We start from the raw sequence: 27,974 nt of genomic DNA, 5'->3' as shown, positions 1-27,974 counted from the left end.
TATAAATGTCTGCATTTCCGTCAACAGAGGGAGACACAGGCCAATTGCTTTCATCAGAGAAGTCATGTAGCAGAAATACCGGTAGTTGTGAGACAACTGGATCTTGATGGGAATAATATAGGACATGCGAGTGTGAAAAGTCTCTGATTTAAAATATAATTATAAACTCAAGACACTGCAGTAAGTATTGATTTATATCATATAATAATGTTAATTGAACTAGATGTGTCAGCAGTAATGTCGCATAATGCATATTTATGTTGTATTTTACTGAGATATTGAATGTCACATACTGTACCGCTCTGACCAATGAGAAGACCAATGTGTGTGCGTGTGTGTGTGTGTGTGTGTGTGTGTGTGTTATTTCTGTGACAGCTGTATATGACTGTAAAACGTTTTTGTGGTAAATTTAATTATTCAAATATTCTCCCCTTTCTGGTGATGAGGTTAAAACTCTTATTAGTTGATTGGGATAATCATAAAATAAGTGGATACATACAATTTTATACAAATACAATATTTAAAGCTCCAGTCGGCAAGCCTGCAGATTGAGTGGACTTATTTTGAATGTTTACAACTCTCATGCCCCTCCCCCACTACATTTGCGCGATGTCCAAACGCACGTTCTTGATTTGACCTGCAGATGACAACACGAATCACGAAGTTGAGGCATTTTTAAATCTTTCAAACTACAGCAGTAAGTTACAAACGCAGGTTGTTGTTTCCATATTCGTCGTCTTTTGTTATTAATGACATTTCTATCTTCAGAGTAGTTTGAACCACAAATGTGCGCGAGAATAGAACGGTTGGGCCATTGATGGAAATCTCTCTTCGTCAGCTCTAACGTTATGTAGCCTAGAAGAAAAGATGCATGCTGTTTAAACTGCTCCTCATAAGAAAAAAACAGAAAAATGCTCATCCCCACCCCACCAGGCTCCACCCTTTCCTGTCCCATCAAAGTGAAAGTAAGATCCATCGACCTGTGATGGCATTTAATGAAGACGGAGGCATCTCGACACTAATATCAAAGTGTTGAGTTTCCTCATTTAGATTTTATTGATGGAACATCATCAGCATGACCTGTCCACAGATACATTTACACACAGGTGAGTGTTACAGATGCAGTAATCGCTTATTTTCTACGTGACGCCATGTCCCACTCCAGCGCCACTTTGTTTTGCTAATTACACTATTTTACATACATTTTAACATAATGCAGAATACATTTTTACGGCTTAAAGTAGACTAATGAAGTTGCATTCATAGACTTCAATAGCATCACACAACAACGTCCGTACACAGCCGGTATCAAAATGGCATACCCCTTTATAAACTGTATTTTTATTAAACCTGGGGCTATCAAAACGGCATACCCCTTTATAAACTGTATTTTTTTAAACCAGGGCCTATCAAAACAGCATACCCCTTTATAAACTGTATTTTTATTAACCCAGGGGTTATCAAAAAAGCATACCCCTTTATAAACTGCATTTTTATTAAACCTGGGGCTATCAAAACGGCATACCCCTTTATAAAGTGTATTTTTATTAAACCAGGGCCTATCAAAACAGCATACCCCTTTATAAACTGTATTTTTATTAAATCAGGGCCTATCAAAACAGCATACCCTTCACAAACACTGGTATGCTGTTTTGACAAAGTAGGCTAAATTGACAGACACCGCTATAAAACTCAACTTCCGGTATGCTATTCTGACAAAGTATGCTACATTGACAGAACACCGGCAGTCGTGAATAACTTAAGAAATCACTAAGGTTAAACATGTCAAGTAATTATATGTCCACCTTGCCTGCCATAGAGTGTGAAAGATAGGCTACATCAACAAACCTAATTTGGTCAATTTAAAAACATGTCCCTTCATTCTCCCAGCGTCAAATTGGTGTAACAACCCCACCCAGTGGGGTTATATATATATTATAAGATATATTATAATGTATATTATAAGACATAATATATATATTTAAAGATGTTTACTTTCAAAAACGAAGTAAAATCATTCACTGGCTTACCATGGTTACTCGAGGTACGACTACAAGTAAATGTCTGGGTAAGTACACCTCTGGACACTGGGTGGGGTTGTGACGCTCCTCCCAATCACACCCTCCAGGTGTCACTGTCGCTGCCCACGTGGGCGTTGAAGTCCCCCAGTAGAACGACGGAGTCCCCAGTCGGAGCACTTTCCAGCACCCCTCCAAGAGACTCCAAGAGGGCCGGGTACTCTGCACTGCCTTTCGGCCCATAGGCACAAACGACAGTGAGAGACCTATCCTTGACCCGAAGGCGCAGGGACACGACCCTCTCGTTCACTGGGGTGAACTCTTAACACATGGCTGCTGAGCAGGGGGGGGGGGGCTATAAGCAAACCCACACTAGCCCACCGCCTCTCACCATGGGCAACTTCAGAGTGGTAAAGAGTCCATCCTTTCTCAAGGAGTGTGGTTCCAGAGCCCAAGCCGTGCGTGGAGCTGTTCCCGACTATCTCTAGTCGGTACCTCTCAACCTCACGCGCAATCTCAGGCTCCTTCCCCAACAGCGAGGTGACGTTCCACGTCCCTAAAGGTAGTTTCCGTGTCCAGGGATCGGTTGCCGAGGCCCCCTGCCTTCGACTGCCGCCCGATCCACTTTGTTCCGGCCCCTTACAGTCCCTCCTGCAGGTGGTGAGCCCACGGGAGGGCAACCCCACGTCGCTCCTTCGGGCTGAGCCGGCCGGGCCCCATGGGGGGAGGAAAATAGTTTGGAGTCAGGACTAAAGTGCCTGTATGTAATGCATTCAGACATTATTAATTAAAAGATCTTAACCCTTTCACACGTAAGTTTAAAATATTCTAACTGACCCCCCAGCGTGAGTTTTTCAAGGCGACCGTTATTTAGAACTTGTCACTTTAATGTTTCCATGGTGACACGTCATTGCTTGTCACGTGGCACAGCGCAACTACAACACAGCGCTGAATGAATGATGATCTGCTTTATGTAATTTTTCCTTTTTAATTAAAAATATACACAAATGTATTAGCTATAGCATGAAACACTGATATTCCGATTGTCAAATATGTGCAATTGGAAGTGTTTTGTTGTTTAAACACCTTTATAATGATCGCGTTAGTTGAGCTGTATGCGCGACGGGCGGCGCCATGTTAGTTTGTTTCACAGTTCAGAGAATCGGATCTGTTGGATTTACAACACGTCAATTCCTCCACTTCTCACGAAATACATGAAAGTAAGTGGCAGGTGAACTGGGAGAAGAATAGGATAAAATGTAAAGCTACTTACACAATGTGTATCTGATATGAATAAAAGTGTTGTCTTATTATAATGGAAAGGAAGAAGAATTATTGCCGCTTCCATAGACATCAGTGTGTTTTTTACAAACTCAAAATCATTGTTTTGCTAGTAATTATGTGTATTTAAGTGTCTGAAACCTAAAATAAACATTATGTGGTTGAAAACACTCAATAGTTGTGATATATGACAGCACTGAGTGCGTCTGTCTCTGGCTCAGCGCCAGTCAACGCGCGAAAGCACGTTTGAATTTAGCAGTTGATCACGTGAAGCACTGACCATTCTAATTACACCGGTGTGATCGTACGCTCCAGGGACCAGCCAAGACTGATCACACCGGTGTGATCGTATGCTCCAGGGACCAGCCAAGACTGATCACACCGGTGTGATCGTACGTGTGAAAGGGTTAACAGCTCACATATGTTGATGTGCACTTGCTGTAAATCTCCAACAGCATAATAAATATTAATGGAATAATTCAGTCAAGCCAAGTCATTGCTTTATTTATCTTTATTTATATAGCACTTTTTACAATACAGATTGTTTCAAAGCAGCTTTACAGAGATAACAGGAAAATAATGTTGTAATAATATTGTTAAATATAAAATGAAATGTCCCCAACTAAGCAAGCCAATGGTGACAAAGGTGAAGAAAGGCGAAAAAGGCGACAGTGGCAAGGAACCAAAACTCCATCAGTGACAGAATGGAGAAAAAAACCTTGGGAGAACCCAGGCTCAGTCAGGGGGCCAGCCCTCCTTTGGCCAACGAACGAACCGTGTATGATTATGATTTAGGCAGCAATTATAGGAGACGAGTTTGTTGAGGTGTCCATGAGGCCTTCACAGTGTTGATGAGGCCGGCACTTCAGGGATGCATTGTTGTCGTGTCCATGAGATGGTCCTTCATCAGATCTGGATATGGCCTGGATCCGGCGGTTTGCGGTTAACCCTTTGGGATAAACAGAGAGACTAATATTAGTGTAGACGCCATCCTTCTTATGACGTACCAAGTACATCAGGATTTATGGGAAATGTTCCCGGTTCCGGCTGATCTAAACTATGCAGTCTAACATTGAATTATAGAAGTCTATAATGTGTTATGTGTATGCTAAGCCAAAGATATGTGTTTTTAGTCTAGATTTGAACTCACAGACTACGGCTGCTTCCCGGACAATGTTAGGAAGACTGTTCCAAAGTTTTGGTGCTAAATAGGAAAAGGATCTACCACCAGTGGTCAATTTTGATATTCTTGGTATTATCAACTGGCCCTAATTTTGAGATCGCAATAGACTTGAAGGACTATAATGTGTTAAGAGCTCGCTCAAGAACTGGGGAGCTAAACCATACAGTGCTTTGTAAGTAATCAGCAATATTTTAAAATGTATAAATTTTGTTTAAAGGGGTGGTTTACTGCTTTTTTTCTTTGCATGATTGTGTTTATGGGGTGTAGTATAATATGTCTTCATAGTTTTTTTTAAAGTCTTTATTTTTCATAAATTTCACCTTTATTGTAAGCCGTTTTCTCCCCTGTCATTTGAACGACCGGTTGACTTCCTGATTCTATGAAACCACTCCCTCAGAAACAGGCAATGGGCTCAGATTGGTTAGTTGGGCCGGTGTGTTGTAATTGGCTAAACTGCGTAGCGCACATAGTCCGGAAACTTCACGCCCATTACCTTTACGGGCGAAAGTTGCATGTGCTCCGGTCAAATGTAAATAATGGTGTCAATACTGCGTATCAGCTTGAGCCAGAATCAGACCCAGAAAGCGGCAATGAAGAGAGTCAAGCAGAACCTCGCCAAAAACGGCTCTTACAAAACGTTTCTGAATGGTACATTTTTGTATTATTATTATATTCTACTATTATTATATAAGAATTTCGATACGCTGTTACTTGAAAATGCTACTGCTGCTTGTTAGCTTTTGAGATACGGTTTTCTCCTAAATAAAAATATTTAATATAACTGAATAAATGACCAGAGCCGGACAGTAACGGACTACATTTACTTGAGTACAGTACTTAAGTACAATTTTGAGGGATCTGTACTTTACTCGAGTATCATTTTTGGGGAGTACTCATGACTTTACTCAAGTACTTTTGAGAGGCAAATATTGTACTCTTTACTCCGCTACATTTCTATCCATAACCGTGAGTACCCGTTACTACTTCTAAAAAAAAAAGGAAAAAAGAAAAATCTCGGAGACCCTCGATTTGTTGTTTCACCCTCAAACGTGATTGGATTGTGCAGCCGCCACTGATTGGGACAGCCTATCAGCAATCCCCTTCAGCTTTCCGCCAAAGTCAACTCCATGGTCAGATTTAGATAAGAGACGAAACCATGGACGAAACAATTGATGAAGACACAGCAGGGAATGTGCCAACCCGTGGCCCCACCTTGCCAGACTATTTCAATTTTCTGAATTTTCTGAAATTTTCTTAAATGTCACATACAGCAACATGGTAATAAGATAACCTCCTAACCCTTCCTTTTACATTCTCCAAGGTATTAACATTCACATTTTTCATAACTCCATGTAGTACGTTTCTGTACATAAATGTAAGCACTGTGGTTAGGGTGGCCATTTCCATAACACCAAAAAGGAGGACACAGACATCCCAACCTGCAAGAAGTCATTTCACGGCTAGGGCACGCAAGGTATCTCGCTCTCTCCCTCTCTGCCGTGCGCACGCTACACGGTTTGGAGCACATACAGTAGGCTATGTTCTGTCTCGCATGCGCGGCTCTAAATTCCAGGAGATTTGAACTGATTTATGGGCATTAGGGAGCCGCTATCAATATGCGGGATTTTTATAGGTACAATTTTTTTAAACAATTCAGCGCAACTCCAAAAAGAAGGACAAATGAGTGTCTGGCTTGAGACTGTGCTGGACGCCGGACAGGGGGCTTAAAATCCGGACTGTCCTGCCAAAATCCGGACGTATGGCCACCCTAACTGTGACAGTAGTAATGCAATATTTAGAAAATGTACTCTTGTACTCTTGATACTCAAGTACTTTTAAAAACAAGTACTTCAGTACTTTAACTTAAATAGACATCTGACTGTAGTACTTTTACTTGTACTTGAGTAAAATTTAGCAAGGGGTATCTGTACTTTTACTCAAGTAATGAAGTTGTGTACTCTGTCCGCCTCTGTAAATGACTGAGTAATACCGTTTTTTAAAGTTATTGTTTTATCGATATAATGAACAACCGTTTATCTATTCACAAAACTCAGTTTACTCGGTGTATCGTTTTCTTTAGGTGTACATGTGGCAACTGTGTTAAAATGGCAACAGAATGTGAAAACATCTGATAACAGCAGCTGAAGTTTTCTGTTGCGATTACATATAATTTTTTTAACTTTATACACGTTTGTCTTATACACACAAAATAGCATCGAACTAACTGGCTAGTATAAAAAACAGCATTGGCATTGGTTTACGTTCTTGATCAAATTGAAAAATTACGTCATAAAGTATACATGGAAAATACATTTACAAAATTAGTACATAAATACAAATTCAGGTCCAAAATGTTTGTACGCGTAACGCGTTTGTCATAGACACACGAAATAGCATAACTAAGTGGCTACTAAAGCCAGTGCTGGCATTTGTTTACGTCCTTGATAAAAACTAAAATATTACGTCTAAAATTATACATGCAAATACATTTAAAATTATTAAGTCTTACTTACTGGTTGTGGCCCAACAACTGCTGCCTCTGTTTTTAAAGTCGGAACTGCTTCATGCTTTAGTAACAGTTTGTTGTTGAATCCGGCATTGAATTTGTGGAGATTCTGGAAGCTGTATTCTGTAAAATGCGCAGCACAGAGAGCTAAATTACGATTGTAATTTTCTGGAACATGATCAAACATAAATTGTAGCCATTGTTGACGAACTACAGCGTCCGTAGGATCCCGAACACAGAAAATAACACACTTATAACTCTTCCTCTTCGATAAAGCCACAGAAATATGGCCATGGCCCTTTTTTTGCATATTCCGGAGGGAGGGTTGATTATGGGTTAGTTACGTATAAAACCCGGGAAGTATCTCGTTGTAGTCCCATTAGAGTTGTTTTTGTAGGCATTAAACTTCCTGATTTTTAAAAGACGATATCTCTGCTTACGTTAAACTTTCAGCTCAGCAACTTTGCAGATACTGTTCATGCACCAACAGCAACATTACACACTATTTAAAATTAAAAAAGTGAAATCGCAATCAACCACCCCTTTAAGAGGGAGCCAATTCAGTGTTGACAGAACCGGGCTAATATGGTCATACATCCTGGTTCTGGTAAGAACTCTAGCGGCTGCATTTTGGACAAGCTGTTTTAACATGAAAAAATGCGGTTTTACAGATACTAGACACGTGACTTTCAAATGAAAGATTGCTATCAAAGAGCACACCCAGGTTCCTAACCGACGACGAGGACTTGACAGAGCAGCCATTAAGTGTTAGACAGTATTCTAGTATTCCTCACGTTATTATGTGAGGAAGTTTTTTGTCCAATAATTAGAACTCTGTTTTTTTTTTCAGAATTAAGTAGTAGGAAATTACTATTCATCCAGTTTTTTATATCAGCTATGCATTCCGTTAATTTTGTGGATTGGTAAGTTTCGTCAGGGCGTGAAGAAATATAGAGAATCATCAGCATAACAGTGAAAACTAATGCCATGATTCCTAATAATATCTCCTAAGGGTAGCATGTACAGAGTGAACAGCAACAGTCCTAGTACTGAGCCTTGTGGTACACCATATTGAACTTTGGACCGATAAGACATCTCTTCATTTACTGTTACAAACTGATAACGGTCAGATAAGTATGATTTAAACCATGGTAGTGCAATTCCACTAATGCCAACATAATTTTCAAGTCTATTTAAAAGAATGTTGTGGTCAATAGTGTCAAATGCAGCACTAAGATCGAGTAACACTAATAGAGAGATACAACCACGATTGAATAAGAGCAAATCATTTGTGACTCTAATGAGAGCTGTCTCAGTACTATGATCGGTCTAAATTCTGATTGAAAATCCTCGCAGATACCATTTCTTTCTAAAAAGGAACATAGTTGTGAAGATACTGCCTTTTCTAGTATCTTTGACAGAAAAGGTAGATTCAAGATCGGCCTGTAATTGACTAATTCTGTAGGATCAAGTTGTGTTTTTTTAACAAGTGGTTTAATCATAGCCAACTTAAAATGTTTTGGTACGTATCCTAATGACAAAGATGAATTAATGATATTAAGAAGAGGATCTATGACCTCTGGAAGCATGTCTTTCAGTAGTTTAGTTGGTATAGGGTCTAACATACATGTTGTTTTAGATGATTTAACAAGTTTATAAAATTCACCCTCTCCTATAGAAATGAATGAATCGAATTTTTCATCAGTGAGACTACACCGCACTGTCTGATGCGATAATGTAGTAGACGGTTGCATAGTTATAATTTTCTCCCTTATATTATCAATCTTGTAAGTAAAAAAGTTCATAAAGTCATTACTGCTGTGCTGCTTGGAAACGTCTGGGCTTGAATCTTTATTTTTTGTTAGTTTAGCCACTGTTTCAAATAAATACCTAGGGTTTTGTTTATTTTCTTCTAATAGGGTTGAAAAATAAGCAGATCTAGCAGTTTTTAAGGCCTCTCTCTATGCAATCGAGCTCTCCTTCCATGAAATGCGAAATACCTCTTGCGAAATACTGGAAGAAAACTTGTTTTCTTTAAGCGCAAAGGAGCAACTGTGTCTAAAGTGCTGGAAAAGAGAGAGTTAAAAGTTTCTGTCGCAATATCAAGTTCTTCTAAGCTATCTGGGATGCTGAGATGATGAAACTGATCAGGAAAATTATTTATAAAGCAATCTTTAGTGGCAGAAGTGATAGGTCTAACATATTTGTAACACGGGGTCGGCTTTGCAGCCTTGCCAAAACACAAGTCTTTACACAAGACTAGATAGTGATCTGAGATGTCGTCGCTCTGCTGCAGAATTTCAACAGCATCAACATTGATTCCATGTGAAAATATTAGATCTAGAGTATGATTACGACAATGAGTAGGTCCTGACACGTGTTGTCTAACTCCAATAAAGTTAAGGTTGTCTTTAAATGCCAATCCCATTGCATCTTTTCCATTATCTACATGTATATTAAAATCACCAACAATTAGGACTTCATCTGCAGTCAAGACTAATTCTGATAGAAAGTCAGCAAATTCTTTGATAAAATCTGTATGGTGGCCTGTATACAGTTGCCAGCAGAATTCTCAAACTTGATTTATCGTTTACATTATATATTTTTACATTAAGCACCAACACTTCAAAAGAAGTATATTTAAAACTAGATTTTTTAGTGGTTTTGAAAATATTACTATAAATTACAACAACACCTCGCCCTTTGCCTTTCAGACGATGTTCATGTTTATAACAGTAATCATGGGGGGTGGACTCATTTAAAGTAATGTAATCGTCTGGTTTTAGGCAGGTTTCTGTCAGACACAGCACATCTAGGTTATAATCTGAAATCATATCATTAACTATGAGCGCTTTTGAAGTAAGGGATCGAATATTCAGCAACCCAAGCTTTATCGTTTGCTCATCTGTATTATATCTATTTTTTATTTGTTGAATATCAATTAAATTTTTAACCTTAGATCGGTTTGGACGTTTTTTGGATTTCAAAATTCGGTGAACAGACACAGTCTCTATGTGATGATATCTAGGTGAAAGAGGCTCTATGTGATGGGATTTATCTGACCTTGGTGACGCGAGGCCGCTAGCAGACGGCTGCTTCCTGACCTGAGCCCCAGATTGTCATGTTTAATCTCTAAGACTATGAGCCAAATTCCTAGAGAGAAGAGCAGCACCATCCCAAGAGGGATGAATACCATCTCTTTTCAACAGGTCAGGTTTGCCCCAAAAACTTTTCCAGTTGTCTATGAATTCTATATTATTTTGCGGACACCACTTATCACATGCTCTCAAACCCAGACATCTCAAAACAGAATCATCATGAATAACATATCACGCTCTCCATCATCACGATTGGTTACATTGTCAAAGCAAGTCCCCCCTTTCATTACCTTTCATTAGTGGCATCATCAAAATATCCTGTATCATCAAAAACATTGTGAGGGGTTAATATTTTAATCAATCATTTCACAATATAATGGTTAGTGCAATTTCATAGTTCCTTTTGATCAAAGTTATATTAAGTCAAAACTTAAGGAGGTTAGACATCGTCTGATGGCTACATCCTAGAGAAAAAGGAAGTAAGCTCAATTTAGATTTATTGTTAGTATCAGGAATGGAAGTTTTAGTCATCTTCAGACATAGGACCAAAGGAAGTGTTAGAACTTATCACGAGATGTTAGTATAATTCATATCTTTATGGTTAGATGTTAAAAACATAGTTAATTTAATATTCAGTTTAAAATCTCTACGACATTATTCATGAGAGAGTAACTTGTGCATCTGTGTTTTCCTCTAGCTTTATTTTTTTTTATTTTTTTTTATTATAAATCTTTTCTTTTCTGCGTTGTGTGGGGGTGGTAAAGGTTCGGGGCTTAGTGTATTTATTACAAGGACATTTTGTTATTTGCTGATCATTTCAGTGTAAGTGATAGTTTATGTTGTCCTGGAAAATTTGTGCTTATAGCTTAATAATTAAAAGTGGGTAAAGTGTGGTTTTCATGCACAAATGGCACGCTTTCCTGTTGGTAAGTATTTAATTTAGCATAATTATTCAGTTAATCAACAATCAATCATTATCACAGTGTCTTATTATAATTTCCCTTGATGTTTTGTTTCAGTTCAGTCCAGATGCAAAGACCAAAGTTTTCAGAATCCAGCTGTCTGTCCATGAAGAGTGACCGGTCAATAGATCCTCCACTTAAGTTTAGTGGACACACTGATCCTGGGTTTAGGTAAACACTGTATTTAACTGTCTTTATACATCTTCCGTGTTGAATCAAAGAAAGAATTATTCAATGCCTGATATATGGGTGTGTACCTTAACAGTCGCACTTGTTGTAATATCTTCAACAGTAGATCATTTACTAATGGTTAATTCAGTCGCCCAAATCAGTTAATTACAAAAATCATGAAAATAGAAGTTTGTGAATTACATTCACTTGTTGTGTTCAAATTCAATGCACAGACCAGACCGGCCAGAATCCAGCTGTGTGTCCATGAAGAGTGATCGATCAATGGATCCTCCACTTAAGTTTAGTGGACACACTGATCCTGGGTTTAGGTAAACACTGTACTAAAAAATGTATTTTATGACATCTGTGTTGAAACAAAGACAGAATTGTTCAGTGTCCGTAAGAAATGCATTTCAGAAGATATTAAAATATCTCAATCAACAGCTCCGAAATGTGGATGTGCACTTGCTTTAAAATCTCCAACAGCATAATTAATATTAGTGGAATAATTCAGTCACCCGAATCAGTTAAATACAAAAGTCACAAATTTAAGAGTGTGTGAATTACATTCACTTTTGTTTAATTAAATCCACAGAATGGACCCTCCAGGATTCAGCTGTGTGTCCATGAAGAGTGATCGGTCAATGGATCCTCCACTTAAGTTTAGTGGACACACTGATCCTGTGTTTAGGTAAACACTTTAACCCGTTTGTTTTATTATATCTTCTGTGCTGAAATTAAATAATTTTTCAATGCCTGTATTCAATGCATTTCAGAAGATAAGCTCTTGTTATAATGTATTCAACATTATATATCACATTATAATGAATTCAGTCACCTGGGTTTTGGGGCCAATACAATGTTGTTGTTGTTTTTGCCAAGCAAGGCCCGTTGCTCTGTCTTCGGTATTAACAGCGTAAACCCAGTCACAATGCGCGCACACCTCCTAATGGTCTTTATATAAAACACAAAGAAAAAAACCTACATGATACTATTGCTTAATCTTAACAGCTTTAACTAAAAAATATACACAAGCTTAACAGAAATTATTCTCATAAGAGTGTTTTCCAACATAATGATAGACATATTTGAGTGTTTAAAGCTTAATAAGACTCTCAATAAGCTGCAGTTGCAGGATCCACTTGTTTAAGCTGCAAATATACGGGTGGTGTCCGTCTGGACTGATTCTGGATTGTAGTGGTGGGCTGCCTGGACTAAAAATGCCAGGGCTGATTTTTTTTTTGTCCCAGTCTTGCCCTGAGTTTAGTGGTGCCGTGCAGGTAAAATGAAGGGTAAGTTGAGACAGGGATGTTTGCAGCAGTATTTATTCAAATAAACGAGATAATCTGACAGTTAAGGGGGCACACAAATGCAACTTAAACAGCTTTGCATTTACACAGACAATAAACAACAATGAACTGATTAAATTGAGGAGTATAAATACCTAGAGTGAAGAACTAAAGAAGACATAGGTGAAGAACCAAATCAGTAACTATGGAAGCAACTGAGAACACAATGGAACCCATGGAAACCAAGGAAACAGGAAGTAAACACAGGAAACAGAAATTCACATACACTAGATATCAAAAAACTTTAAAATTAAAGTCTCAAAACATAAATGATCAAACATAACCATGCTAATAAGAGTGTGCGAACAACATTGTTGTGTTCAACTTCAATCCACAGACTGGACCCAACAGAACCCAGCTGTCTGTCCATGAAGAGTGACCGGTCAATGGATCCTCCACTTAAGCTTGGTGGACACACTGATCCTGGATTTAGGTAAACACTGAACAAAAGTATCTTTATCTTATTACATCTGTTTTAACATTCTTTTAAAAGAATTGTTCAAATGTAATGTTGTGAAGTGTCTTCAATGCCTGTATGCAATGTATTTTAGAATAAAGATCATAATTACCGGCTTCGATATGTGGACTATAACAGGTAATAGTTCAGTCAGTCACGTTCAACGTTACGTCAGAACTGAACTGACTAATTGGGATCATTGGGATTACAGCAGAGAGCCATCGGTTAATACACAGGGTGATATGAGGATTACAGTGGGAGCCCTCCCGGCGTCTCCCACTCCTCTTTTCCATTGCAGATTGGAGCTTCCCGCTGCGTTTGCTGGTGCTTCCCATGGGCAGAGCCGTCACAAGGGCTGTGCAAACTGTGCAACGCACAGGGCCTCGCGCCACTAGGGGGCCTCGCAATCCTGCCGTTTTTTTTGGTTTTTTTCCAACAAATTAAGCGGGTTTTTCATAGGGCTGTAATATCCCAGTCGATTAGTCGATTTATTGGTCGATATGTTGTGGATCAGCCAAAATTTTGATTGCGGGATCGAGTTGAACCCCCCGACGTGTTCAGAGCAGCATCTTCCCGGAAGTGCCATGAGGAGATCACAAAGTCATGGAAGGCACCTTTTTCTGCCAGAAATTGCTCTGCTGCCTCCTCTGCTATCTCGACCCCTGTGCTCCACATCGCTGCCCCACTGTGGGTACGTCTGTTAGGCTCGCTTTCCCAGTATTATCCAAAAGTCTCACTGTATAGGGTCAGAAGGAACACCAGTGATTGACATTCTTCATGCAAAAGCCCTGTCCTTTCTTCCACCCCAACAAGTGCGGGGGGACTAGACAGCTTACTCTGGGCGCTGGAAGTTCAGTTCTGACGTAACGTTGAACATGACTGACTGATAGGGAACGTCTAGGTTACTAATGTAACCCCCGTTCCCTGAAGGAGTGAAGGGAGACGTTACGTCCCATCACCACAACTCCTGTACCTCTGCTGGAACAGCTGGGACACCGGCTTGGCTCCATTGTAATGTGTTTGCACGCTGACTTATATACTCGGAAAGGGGAGTGGATTCCCAGGAAAGCTCCCAGGCAAGATCTCAATTCGTCAGTTCAGTTCTGACATAACGTTAGTAACCTAGACGTTCTGTTATGTCTCTAACAGGACAGTACATATTAATAAATATTATACATAAAACAATCAATCATTACAAAAGTGATTAATATAAGAGTGTGTGTATTACATTCACTTTTTGTGTTCATCTGAATGCACAGACTGGACCCTCTAGAACCCAGCTGTGTGTCCATGAAGAGTGACCGGTCAATAAATCCTCAACGTACCTTTAGTGCACATACTGAACTTGGGTTCAAGTAAATGCTGTGCTACACATTTATTGTTTATTCATTTTTATATTTCCGTTTATGCATTTGACAGACTTTTATCCAGATAGACTTATGTTGTTTCAGGGCCCTGACACTCTTGTCTTGTTTTTATTTGTATTGTCGGGATCATTTGTTTATTCTTCACATTTTTCTGGGTTTTGGTTCTGTTTGTCTTTTGTGGGTGTTGTATTTGGAGCATAGGGTCAGGATCTGGTCAGTTCTGTCTAGTCTGTTTTTTCCAGTGTTGGGATCCTGGAACCGGTGCTGTCATTTTCCTTTTGTTTTGGTTGAGCACATGGTCTCTGTGTTGGATTGCCATGTTCTCTTCTGTTTGTTTTTAGTCTACTGCAGGGGTACTCAACATTAATTGTGTTGCCATGTTTACACTGCAGAGTTTCAGGAGAGATAGTTACGCATTTTTATGGGGGTACAGTTCGGGTCACAGTGTTACTGTCAGATTACAGGTGGGTGTTCTGTTTAGTACTAAGGGTTTATCAAACAGGACCTGTGCAGGACTCTACTTTACAGTGTGTAAGTGGACGATGGTCCTCTTAGCAGCATGAAATACAAACATTTTATTCAAATTTTGAATGGGTTAAACAGAAAGCAAGTAAAGTGTGCTCCCATTACAATAACTGGAGCTGTCATCACACCAATGAGCTCACAGCGTTCTGCACTCTTGCAAAGACCTCCCGTTATTATCAGGTAATAAATGCTTGCACAGTTAAATCATCTGTGTTTATATGGGAAGCCGCAATCTATGCTGGGAGCCACCATAGTTTAAATCTCATGACTCCCAGGATGCACTGCAGCATGAAGCATGTCAAAAACGCTGTATTATGCATGCCAAGAAAATGTTTTATTATGTTAAGAAAAACTACGCATCTATAGACTGAACATTTAATATGTATGCACATAATGTCACCGTTTTCACCGTTTTTTTTTTTTTAGTCTTCATGTATGATGTCTACACAATGCATGTACACGTCTACACAATAACGGCACTTTCACTTAGAGGCCGTTTTCAAAAGTTTGCGCTTTCAATCTCCCAAAACGCTGTTGTTGTGTAAATTTATGGCTGTTTTTAGTTGAAATTGGTGTCCCTTAATGTCTTTTATCTTCAGTTAATTTCATCTAAGGCTGTGGCTGGAAGTAAGTTGAAGTTCTTGTGTTTTCTCTTTTCTTCAGTGATTCTGCTTGTTAACATCAGGTGTCTTCAATAATGCTCAGTCATCACTCAATTAATCACTTAATTATCTAATTAACACTGCTTTAGTGTTACTTTTAACACTCATCTGGTGGTTCCCATATAAACACTGTGTTATTTTAACACCAGGGATTTAACTTTGAGCCCAGGCTACAGTCAAACTGTGATGAAAAACAAAAGGCCCATGAGAGGTCACAAAAAGAATGGAAAAACTGGAAAAAACAATTAAACAAACAAAAACAGAGGTACACAACTAAACAAGAGAACTGACCAAAACAGACCGACTCTGGTAAAGGCAAAGAACTAGATTAAAATGAATCAGTAACGGGGAAGTAGGGGGAGGGGTCAAGATACTAGACCAGGGTACTTCAGTTCAGAGAGGGCCACATTTAAACCACATAAAATGTGAAGGGCCACAAATTACAACTTGCATCTTAAGACTTGCTAAGTACTAAGTATTTAAAAATTCAGTTTATTATTTAGCTTGCTATTCCTTAATGATTGTCCTATTTAAAGTGTCACTTAACATGAAAATAATTAATAGTTAAGATTAATAGTTTGTCTTGCTATATTCTTAACTTTAAAAATGCATTCATACTCAAAAGTATTAAAAATCTCTAAATGCATAAAGAGCAGAGTATACTATACAAAAATAATAAACAAAATGTGTAAACTGTAAAATGTTTTTGGGAGCACGTGGACGAATAAAAAGATCATAGAAAATCTTTGTTACGTGTCGAAACGTATCTGCTATTTTATTTAATATTGTGTAGAACAAGTGTGCGTTTTAACCCTCTCAATTTGTTCTTTACAAACAAATGGACTCATACCCCTACATGTAAAAAAGTAAACATTGACTTTTCCTTGATTACTTTGTTGCGTTGTGGAGTGTTTACGGGAGCAGGAGACGGAACTCCGGGAGTCGCCTTTTAATAGGTCTGTGTTAGTGCATGTGGCACATAACAATCTTAAATATATGAATCTTAATTTAGGGGATGGAAAACCAGAAATCTCTACACGGCGTAATGTGATTATTAAACTTAAAATGGCTGTGATTTAGCTAATTACTTAAATAACAGCACTACACATTGTAAAATGAAAACGCACCACTGTTGCGCATTCTATAGGCTTGATGTTTCAGAGCAGTTTGCAATCAATGAATATGCGCAACCCCTCCTTGAAGCATTCCAGAGACCATGGGTTTTGGTGAGTTCCAATTAATGACCTTTTTTTCTTGCTGGACTCGATGAATAGTTGGGTCACTTGAAGTCATAGACCTACTGCAAGATGTTCGACCATGTTTGCCACCTCAAGAAGATAGAGTTCTTGCGGGGGTGAATCGCCCGCTTTCCCTATTAGTCCTGCCTCCCAACTCTTATGGTTACAGCCCGTTTGTTTTGAACCCTACGTTTTGTGCAGGTTCCTGTTTTCATGGAGTTTCCTGACTCCTTTATTTCTTCATTCCATTGGCGGGTGTTAATGTCAAGCCCCCACCTATGCCAGTAATTTCAGGCATCTTCATAAAAGAAAGGGTGGTTGCAGGAGACCTTTGTGGCAGCTTCAGGGGATACTTTGGGGGAACCTTGGCTGGGTCTGCCTGAACCCCACTGGTTTGTTCCAACGGCTCCCCCTTGGACTTTATTTTGGTTCTAGTTTGAGTTGGATACTATTTTTCTCCATTTGATCTGTTGATGTTCTGTTAGTCAAGTTGGGATGCCTCCATGTAGAAGGTAGTGTCAGGATCCCAACATTCATGTCTGCTCTGTAGTTGTGTTCTGTGGTAACACCTGACACTTTGCATTCAAGGTATTTATATATATCTATATCAGAGAGTCCTTGCATTCCCTGGGAATTAAACTCAAGACATTGACATTGTTAGCGACATGCTCTTCTGAGCTAAAGACATACATTCCACCACTTCCGACAAACCTTCTGGTGTTTTTTTCCCCTCTTTTTCTCTAATATTGTGTTAAACCTTAAATGTAAATGAAAAAGACATATACTGATATTATGACAATATCGCAATATAAAATCATGCCTATTATACTTCATGCATATTGGTTCTCTAACAACAATATTGCATATGCATATAAGTTATCTAACAATTTTTTATTTCAATCTTACAGCAATGACCATCAACATGCTGAAGCTCTCAAGACCTTTAGATCAAATTTGAGGAAGAAGTTTCAGTGTCTGTATGAGGGAACAGCAAAGCAGGGAAACCCAACACTGCTGAATGAGATCTTCACTGATCTCTTCATCACAGAGAGTGATTGTGGAGAGATCAATAATGAGCATGAGGTGAGACAGATTGAGACTCAATCCAGGAGAGCAGCAACAGAGGACACACCGATCAAATGCACAGATATCTTTAGACCTTTACCTGGACAAGACAAACCCATCAGAACTGTGCTAACAAAAGGAGTCGCTGGCATTGGAAAAACAGTCTCTGTGCAGAAGTTCATCTTGGACTGGGCTGAAGGGACAGAGAATCAGGATGTTCAGCTCATGTTTCCACTTCCTTTCAGAGATCTCAACCTAATGAAAGACAAAACACTCAGTCTTTCAGAGCTTCTTCATGTCTTTTTCCCTGAGACAAAAGAAATGAAACCAGTCAGTGATGAATATAAAGTTGTCTTTGTTTTTGATGGTCTGGATGAGTGTCGTTTGCCTCTGAACTTTAAAGTGAAACTGTGTAATATATCTGAATCAACCTCAGTGGACGAGCTGCTGACGAACCTCATTGCGGGGAATCTGCTTCCCTCTGCTCTCATCTGGATCACTTCCAGACCAGCAGCAGCTGATCTCGTTCCCTCTGAGTGTGTCCATCGAGTGACTGAGGTACGAGGATTCAATGATCCACAGAAGGAGGAATACTTCAGGAAGAGAATCAGTAAAAAGAGTCTGGCTGATAAAATCATCACACACCTGAAGTCATCAAGGAGCCTCTTCATCATGTGCCACATCCCAGTGTTTTGCTGGATCTCAGCCACTGTTTTAGAGAAGATGTTGAGTGAAGCAGAGAGTGGAGCAATTCCCAAGACTCTCACTCAAATGTACACACACTTCCTAATCATTCAGACCAATATCAAACATGAGAAGGACTATGAGAAGAACGTGGAGGATGAAGACATGATCCTCAAACTGGGGAAACTGGCCTTTCAGCAGCTTGTGAAAGGCAACCTGATCTTCTATGAGGAAGACCTGAGAGAGTGTGGCATTGATGAGACAGAAGCATCAGTTTACTCAGGATTGTGCACTCAGATCTTCAGACAGGAGTTGGGCTTTTATCAGCGGAAAGTCTTCTGCTTTGTTCATCTGAGCATTCAGGAGCATTTAGCAGCTCTTTATGTGCTGCTTTCATTCCTGCTGTACAAGAGGGATGTTCTCAATGAAAACCTCAGCTCAAAACATGCACACGAGTTCACGTGTCACACACTATCTGACCTGCATCAGAGAGCCGTGGACAAGGCTCTGCAGAGTAGAAATGGACATCTGGATCTTTTCCTGCGGTTTCTTCTGGGTCTCTCGCTGGAGTCCAATCAGAAGCTTCTGAGAGGCCTTCTGACACATGTTAGAAAAATATTGTACAGTAAAGAGAAAACGATTGATTACATTAAAACGAGAATAAGAATGAATCCCTCACCAGAAAAATCCATCAATCTGTTCCACTCTTTAAATGAACTGGGTGATCTTTCTCTCGTAAATGAAATCCAGGAGTGTCTCAGATCTGGAGGTCTTTCAAGCACCAGATTGTCCTCATCACAATGGTCAGCTGTTGTCTTTGTTTTATTAACTTCCGAGTGTTTGGATGAATTTCATTTGAGTAAATACAGAAGCAGAAAAAAAGGCCAAAACCACATGTCAACGGATGAATTACTTCAGAAGCTCTTGCCTGTAGTTGAAGGCTCAAGATCAGCTCAGTAAGTCTGAGGACAATCACCAGATGTCTTGTAGTGCTGTGCTTCTCTGTTCATTGTTGTCTATGGTAATATTAATTTGGGCCGTTTTTTAAACAAAAGACACTTGTGACGGTCTTCATTTCCACATTGACTGTGAATTTGAGATTAAGACACTAGTTTTTAGGCTTAGGTTTTGAATATCTGTGAGGCATCATCTGTTGCTCTTTCAATGAAACTCTCTCTAATCTTCTGATATAGTGAACTTTGCCAAATCTGAAAACTTTTGTGTGATTGCAAAATCTGCCGTTTGTGCTGTTTGGATTTTGCTTAAAGAATTTATGAACTTTTCCCAATAAAATAACCAGTTTGAGGTTATTACATGATCTTATACATTGATGAGACTTTTATTCTGCATGTATAAAATATGCAAACTATTAGTCTCTGTAGAAAACAGACAAATAAAACGAAAGATCATTATATGTAGAGTTTTAACATCACAAAACATGTTTTAAATGTGACTAATAGTGACCGTCCTGTTTGCATTAGACTTTGGAGTATTATTATTTACGATTATTATTTTGCAAAGATACTAATTATGTGTTTTTTTGCTTTGTGACACTATGTACATTTAAATGTTGTGGTTGTTGCATGTTGCAATCTCTGTGATTGTTGATGAAGCTCACTCTTAAACTGTTTTTTGTGTCTTGAATATGGTCTTAATTTAAGCAAGAATAATAACCATTTTAAGAGATTATTATCCTTATATTTTTGTACTGACTGTAATTTACATTTAACACACAATAAAGCAAAAGTAAACAAAAAAGTCATAAAAACATTAAACCCACACAGATTTCCCACATTAGATTAAACCCACATGTGTATTTCTTGCTGAACTGATAAAGTAAAGTATGTGTCATTGTTCTGCAGGTTGAGTGATTGTAGTGTCACAGATGAAGGTTGTGCTGCTCTGGCTTCAGCTCTGAGATCAAACTCAGACCTCAGAGAACTGGATCTGTCTGGGAATAAAATGGGAGATAAAGGTCTGATGCTGCTCTCTGATGGACTGAAGGATCAGTGTAAACTGGAGAAACTGACGTAAGATCATACATTAATCTTAAATGGGAAAATAATTAAATTATTTTAAGGGATTTTAAGAGATTATTGTTCTTATGTTTGTGGATTATAGTGATTTATGATAACACAATAAAGAAAAAGTAAACAAAAATTAATAAAAACATTAAACCCACACAGATTTAGTTTTTAATATCTCAGTCTCTCTGTGGTTGTGTAGTTCCTGCTGAACTGCGAAAGTAAAATGTGTGTCATTGTTCTGCAGGTTGAGATGTTCTGGTATCACAGCTGAAGGTTGTGCTGGTCTGGCATCATCTCTGAGATCAAACTCACACCTTAAAGAACTGGATCTGACTGGGAATAAACTACAAGACTCAGGAGTGATTCTGCTCTCTGATGGACTGAAGGATCATCACTGTAAACTGAAGAAACTGAGGTAAAATCATACATTCATTACAACTGAGAAAGGAATTAAATTGTTATATTTTTACATTATTATTATTTATTAACATGATCACATAATAAAGCAAAAGTAAACAAAAACAACATTAAACCCACACAGATTTAATATTTAATATCTCAGTCTCTCTGTGGTTGTGTAGTTCCTGCTGAACTAAAAGAGATTGTGTCATTGTTCTGCAGGTTGTGGGATTGTGAGATCACAGCTGGCTGTTGTGATGCTCTAGCTTCAGCTCTGAGATCAAACTCACACCTAAGAGAACTGGATCTATCATGGAATAAAATAGAAAATGGAGGTCTGCGGCTGCTCTCTGATGGACTGAAGGATCCTCTCTGTAAACTGGAGAAACTGACGTAAGATCATACATTAAATTCCATTCACTGAAACACAAATTAAATTATTTTAAGGGATTATTCTCTTTTTGTTGTTCAAATGATTTACATTAACACACAATAAAGCAAAAGTAAACAAAAAGTAATAAAACCATTAAACCCACACAGAGTTAACACTTAATATCATAGTCTCTCTGTGGTTGTGTAGTTCCTGCTGAACTGAGAGATTAAAGTGTGTGTTGTTGTTCTACAGGTTGATTAATTGTGAGATCAAAACTGAAGGTTGTGCTGCTCTGACTTCAGCTCTGAGATCAAACTCACACCTCAGAGAACTGGATCTGTCTGAGAATAAAATAGGAGCTAAAGGTCTGAAGCTGCTCTCTGATGGACTGAAGGATCCTCACTGTAAACTGGAGAAACTGACGTAAGGTCATGCATTAATCTTGACAGAGACAAGAATAACAATGTATTAAGGGATTATTCTCCTTATGTTGTTCAAATCATAATGATTTACAATAACACAATAAAGCAAAAGTAAACGAAAAGTAAATTTAAAAACATTAAATACACAGATTTAATATTTAATATCACAGTCTCTCTGTGGTCGTGTAGTTACTGCTGAACTGAGAGATTAAAGCGTGTGTTATTGTTTTCTACAGGTTGAGATATTGTGAGATCACAGATGAAGGTTGTGCTGCTCTGGCTTCAGCTCTGAGATCAAACTCACACCTCAGAGAACTGGATCTGTCTTGGAATAAAATAGGAGATGGAGGTCTGACACTGCTCTCTGTTGGACTGAAGGATCCTCACTGTAAACTGGAGAAACTGAGGTAAATCATACATTAATCTTCACTGAGACAAGAATAATGTTATTTTAACTCTTTAATTCCTACTTTTCTGGTTGAGTTTATTTTTATTTTTTATTAAGTAAAAGGCCTTTTAGTATAAATACAAAAACTTCCCCCTTCAGCTGTGTAATCTTTATTGATTTTTATTAAAGGTTTTTCCACCATTCATTTCTTTTATGCCTTTGATCATATTAAAAGTGACATGAAATTATTTTTTGATTATCATTTTCCACCTTGCCTGTTGTAGGGTTAAAGGGATAGCCTAGTTCACCTAAAAATGAAAATTAGCCCATGATTTACTCACCCTTAAGCCATCCTAGGTGTATATGACATTCTTCTTTCAGACGAACACAATTAAAAAATGTCCTTGCTCTTTCAACTTTATAATGGCAGTGAATGGCTGTTTCTGTTCAGCTAGCTATTTTACTTTATAAAGTTTTAAATATGGATATTTGTCTTACACAAACTCATCGCTTTGCTTCAGAAGGCCTTTATTAACCCCCCGGAGTCGCGTGGAGCACTTTTATGATGGATAGATGCACTCTTTTAGTAAACGGCTATTTACTTCCATTATAAAGCTTGGAAGAGCCAGCACATTTTTAATAACTCCGATTGTATTCATCTGAAATAAGAATGTCATATAAACCTCGGAGGACTTAAGGGTGAGTAAATTTTGGGCTAATTTAAATTTTTCACCCTAAAACAGGCAAGAGTGGAAAATGATCATCAAAAAATAATTTCATGCACTTTTAATATGATCTGGACTTAAGTAAAACATATCCAAAGGAATTTTTTAAATATTTGATATAGCTTGGATTTGTATGCCCTATTAGGGTATAAAAAAGGCCCAAGTCATCAATGTTTCTGTAATTTGTTTGATGCAACAAAAAAAAAAAGCTAAATATGCTGCATGTATGACATGTCTAAATGTCCTAAAATTGAGGCATATACATTTCTTATATTTTTTCACTGCTGAACAGTTTTGCCTTCAACCTCAGGGGTGGGAAACTCTAGCCCTTGAGGTCCACTGTGATGCAGGCATTAGCTCCATCCCTAATCAATCATATAATGTGATTTATGATAAAACTTCTAATTTTCTATGTAACCCTGAAGACTTTAGTTAGACTTTTCTGGTTTGTTTGATCAGGGTTGGAGCTAAACTCTGCAGGATGGTAGCCCTCCAGGAGCAGGATTGGACACCCCTGTTTTACCATAAAATGAGCTGAAACTCTACAAGATAATATCTTGTTCAAAATGCAAAGATGTAGTCAACTAAATGTAATAACATCAGTTTTACAAAATAATTATACACAGTACACACATATATTATGTAAACACAAACTTTTATTTTGGATGCGATTAATCATGATTAATCATTGCCCAGCAATAATTATTTTATATTATATTTTATTCAATATAAGAATTAAATATTATAATTTGCACAATTTTTTAACTCAAAATACTTATGGAGCTTTTCCACTGCATGGTACGGCTCAGTACGGTTCGGGTTGGCGCGGCACGGTTCAGCTCGCTTCACTTTACGACTCGGCTCGGCACGGCACGGCTCGGTTCGCTTTAACTCGGTTGTTTTTCCACTGCAGTTAGTACCGCTCAAAGTGGGTGGGATTATGACTGTTTGTTATAGTTTATCCGCTCGTCGTCAACCAACGAGAGGAACGTCTGCACTTCTCGTCCACTGACCACGATTCAGCCATTTCTTTTTTGGAAGTTTTTTTCTTCAAGCAAGTCAAGCAAAGTAGTTTTAAAACAGGTGCTACAGCGGTGGCTGTAAATGGCTATTTAAATCTAGCGGGTTTGATGTCTCGCAAATACAATGACGCTGGTAGTGACGATTCTTTCTGTCTGACCAATCAGTGATCTGCAGTGTTTTCACGTCACATTTACTATCGGTACGGTACGCTTGGAACCTCAACAGAGGTGGTACCATTTAAAGCGAGCCGAAGTGAGCCGCCATGCAGTGGAAAAACGCCACAAGTGAGCCGTACCGAGCCGAGCCGTACTGTACCATGCAGTAGAAAAGCGCCAAAGCGTGCCGTACCAAACCGTGCCATACCGTACCATACAGTGGAAAAGCGCCAAAGCGTGCCGTACCGAACCGTGCCGTACCGTACCATGCAGTGGAAAAGCGCCAAAAGATTGAGAAAGGGGACTGTGTACAGGGGGCCCTGAGGCCAGGGGGGACTATAAGGATCTTCTCTTAGGGCCCCGGCCCTGGAACGAGATTTCTACTGGCCCCCCAACCACGACAACTCACCCATCACCTCGGAATGCGCAATAATGCAATGACCAGTACAGAGGGCCCAGTTTACCTTGAGACACCATTCATTGTCAATACTGTGGATAATCGTTTTTTTATACCCTAATCTGGCAACGTATCTCTGGGGATACATACTTTTCAAAATGCGGTAAATAACAGCATGATCAACAAATTACTTAATTTTTATATTTCAACATCTTAAGGCAATGTTCTCAATTAATATTAGCAGGTGTATTGTTTTTTAGTATTTTTCAGAAAAAAAGTAAGATTAATATATGCCTACTTTATACAAAGTCAGAATGTCCAGCACTATGGACGAACATGTTGGCTTTAGGTCAAACTGACAAAACGTGCACAGAAAATTTTAACCAAGTCATGTGACCCACATACTCCAGTAATTGAACAGACTCAACTATGATATTGACAACAGTACTGGATTAAAAATTATTTCTTGTGCCTCCTACAAAAGACTAGGGCTGGACCCGAATATTCGAATATTTGAATAGTCGTTCGGTGGGTTGGTATTCGATTTGAAAATGTCACATTCGAATATTCTGTGTTTTTTTTTTGTTTTTGTTTTTTGCACACCTGGCATCCCCCTGGAAACGCTTCTCATTCACGCTTGAATATGTTTTACACTATAAAATCTGGTGAAATATAATACTTAACATATAACTTCATTATAGCTACTTAATAAATATATTTTCTTCTTCTTAGACTACTAAAAGTGTTCCTGCAACGTTAGTATTCTCTGGCTAGAGCGCAGAACAGCGGGTTTTGTATGGACAGAAGTGCATGCCTGAGCTTGTATTTTGGGTTAAGCTGCGTTGCTTTGACATTGTGGAAAATAGAATAATAGAAACAAAATGTATTATCCTTTTTACCCGTTATTATCCATCTAAATTAATCTACTGCAAAATATAGGAGAAATTTCATTTTTATTTATTTAAATTTCGTCTTTATTTATTTAAATCTAACCTACGTTGTCAGTGAGAAAAATATTATAAGATTACCTTATTAAAAATATTGCTTAAGTTAAAAGACCTGTGTGTGTGTGTTTTATATCACTAGTGCAGTGTCCGTTCTCGGAGCATATAAGCTCTGCTCGCGTGAGGCGCGCCGCTTCCCGCTCTCATCTGTTCTGTAGTTTATTAAAAGTTTATTAATTCTGAACGTGTCATGTCTCACCTGTCTATCTATATTGCACCAAATACGACACTGCACTCCCTTGTGAAGTCGTTTGGATGAACGGTTCTAGAAATAATCAAAATGCAAACGCACAGACAGGCACACGCACATTTCCACACACAAGCACATTTGCACACACACGCAAGGTCTCTCACTCTCTCCCTCTCTGTCGTGCGCGCGCTACACGGTTTGGAGCTCGCGAGCTCTAGATTCCGGGAGATTTGAACTAATTTGCGGGCATCAGGGAGCCGCTATCAATATGCGGGAGACTCCCGGAACTTCTGGGAGACTCGGGATGTCTGAGACATATAGAGATTCCGAAGCTTCGAATATTCGATCTTCATTTTACTACCGAAGCCTCGAAGCTCAAAAAATGGTATTTGGACCAGCCCTACAAGAGACTAAAGAATATGTATCTTGTCGTACATGTTGCCCTTTTTAGGGTTAAAATAGGTTAAATGTAACTCTACACCCTTATTCATTTAATAAATGCAGACTCATTAATATGCTAATTATCCTTAATAATAATTAACTTATTGTCGACCAACTTACTGAGGTAAACGCACAATGCACAATGGTATCGCTCTTTACAACGTCGGACACATCAAGCTGATTAATATGATTAGCCTTTTGCTTGACTATGTTATCAAAAATGCTAAAAATGTCTTGCTAATGTTACACAAACCATGTTCCCATTCGTCATCTCAGAGGCAGCTGTCTTCTAAAAGTGAGTATCCTTAGAAATGCTTTGAACCACTAAGAACGTCAGTGGAGAAAAGCATATAGTTCATCATAACATCGTAATATACATCATATACATAATTCACCCTCTATATTGCTAAAAGTACCTGATTTTCCATATCAACAGAAAAATATACCGGGATAACCTGGCTTCACTTGAGACTACTCTGTTTTACAGCAGTTAATGATATGCTAAAGCATGCCCGAACATTGACGTGATTGGTTACAAGTTTGTGACGTCAGAAACACCAGCGATTTCAAGCCGCATTTTTGAGATTTGTCTTTGCTTCACTGCAGTTTTAAGGAGAAAATACTCAGCAATGGTGTTGACTTATGAATTTGCACATGCAAGCATGTTAAAAACACCACATAGACAAAACTTGATTTTCACCACAGGGGGTCTTTAAGTAAATGTTAGAATAACACTTATATTGTTAGTAGTATTTCAAGATGATCGTTTTCTGGACTGAAGCGACTTAGATTTGAAAGAATGTTTATTTTATTAATTTCTCAATCAACATTGCATTGCATTATGTTTTAAAATTACAGACTTTTAATCATAAAACTAAGCATTTAAATATCATCTTTATTAGACATGTTATTGGGAGATATAGAGTGAGGACATTTATATGCATTTTATATCAGTGGTTCTCAACTCCGGTCCTGAGGACCCACCGCACTGAACATTGTGTACGTTGAACTAAGAGAGTGAAGAGTGTGTTGTTGTTCTGCAGGTTGGATAATTGTAATATCACAGATGAAGGTTGTGCTGCTCTGGCTTCAGCCCTGAGATCAAACTCACACCTCAGAGAACTGAATCTGTCTGGGAATAAACTGCAAGACTCAGGAGTGAATCTGCTGTCTGGTGGACTGAAGGATCCTAACTGTAGCCTGGAGAAATTAATGTAATTAATCTTAAGTGGGAATATAATCAAATTATTTTACATTGTTGTTCTTATGTTTTTGGATTATAGTAATTTATGATAACACAATCAAGCAAGAAGTAATAAAAACAATGAACCCTTCCCTTTCCTAGTTAATATCTCAGTCTTTCTGTGGTTGTGTAGTTTCTGCTGAACTGAAAGATTAAACTGTGTGTCGTTGTTCTGCAGGTTGAGTGATTGTAATCTCACAAGAGAAGTTTGTGCTGCTCTGACTTCAGCTTTGAGATCAAACTCACACCTCAGAGAACTGGATTTGTCTGAGAACAAACTACGACATGCAAGTGTGAAGAGTCTCTCTGCTTTAAAAGATAGTCCACATTATAACCTGGAGACACTATTGTAAGTACTGATTCATATCATATAATAATGTCATTTGAACTAGTCAATCCTCTGAACAGATGTGTCAGCATGTGTTACTGTCTGTGCTTCATTTCATTGACAGATATTAGATGATGGTGAATATGGAGCCACTATAGAGACATGATCATCAACACTGAAGCCACATGAACTTTACTATATTTACTGTGTATAAATGTACAGGATTTTTTGTATAAGATCTAATAAAGTCTTCCTCTCATTTATGTATTAGTGAATTTGTGTTATTTTTATCA

General features: G+C 38.5%; 1 protein-coding gene across 9 annotated transcripts; it reads left to right on the top strand.

Annotated features, from left to right (window-relative positions):
- The first annotated feature begins 27 nt into the window (after positions 1–27).
- On the top strand, positions 28–27,944 carry LOC143753473 (NACHT, LRR and PYD domains-containing protein 12-like). Of its 9 annotated transcripts, none has more exons than XM_077245812.1 (15): positions 99–180; positions 11,106–11,219; positions 11,453–11,548; positions 11,815–11,910; positions 12,906–13,001; positions 14,285–14,380; positions 17,726–19,522; positions 20,429–20,596; positions 20,838–21,008; positions 21,215–21,385; positions 21,618–21,788; positions 22,024–22,194; positions 27,154–27,324; positions 27,532–27,702; positions 27,806–27,944. In XM_077245812.1, exons 2-15 carry the CDS (start codon positions 11,116–11,118, stop codon positions 27,810–27,812), a joined length of 3,486 nt encoding a protein of 1,161 aa, XP_077101927.1. In that variant the 5' UTR covers positions 99–180; positions 11,106–11,115; the 3' UTR covers positions 27,813–27,944. The 9 variants fall into 9 exon arrangements, with proteins under 9 accessions (XP_077101931.1, XP_077101930.1, XP_077101927.1 ...); XM_077245810.1 differs by lacking the exon at positions 99–180 and adding an exon at positions 949–1,106; XM_077245811.1 differs by lacking the exon at positions 99–180 and adding an exon at positions 949–1,124 and having other exon boundaries at positions 11,043–11,219.
- Positions 27,945–27,974: the final 30 nt, after the last annotated feature.

This window comes from Siphateles boraxobius, unplaced genomic scaffold (genome assembly GCF_051911475.1).
Source record: "Siphateles boraxobius isolate OS27281-9 unplaced genomic scaffold, OSU_SipBor_1 29, whole genome shotgun sequence".
Taxonomy (NCBI): domain Eukaryota; kingdom Metazoa; phylum Chordata; class Actinopteri; order Cypriniformes; family Leuciscidae; genus Siphateles; species Siphateles boraxobius.
Note: the sequence above shows the minus strand (reverse complement) of the source record. Positions and strands in the feature narration are given on the sequence as shown.

Bases quoted from the DNA above. Each gene is read 5' to 3' on its own strand.
- LOC143753473 (XM_077245810.1), top strand. From the start codon at position 1,060: ATGGAACATCATCAGCATGACCTGTCCACAGATACATTTACACACAG. The intron at 11,911-12,905 runs GTAAACACTTTA...TTCAATCCACAG, and splicing joins CACACTGATCCTGTGTTTAG to ACTGGACCCAACAGAACCCA. The intron at 21,386-21,617 runs GTAAGATCATAC...GTTGTTCTACAG, and splicing joins TGTAAACTGGAGAAACTGAC to GTTGATTAATTGTGAGATCA.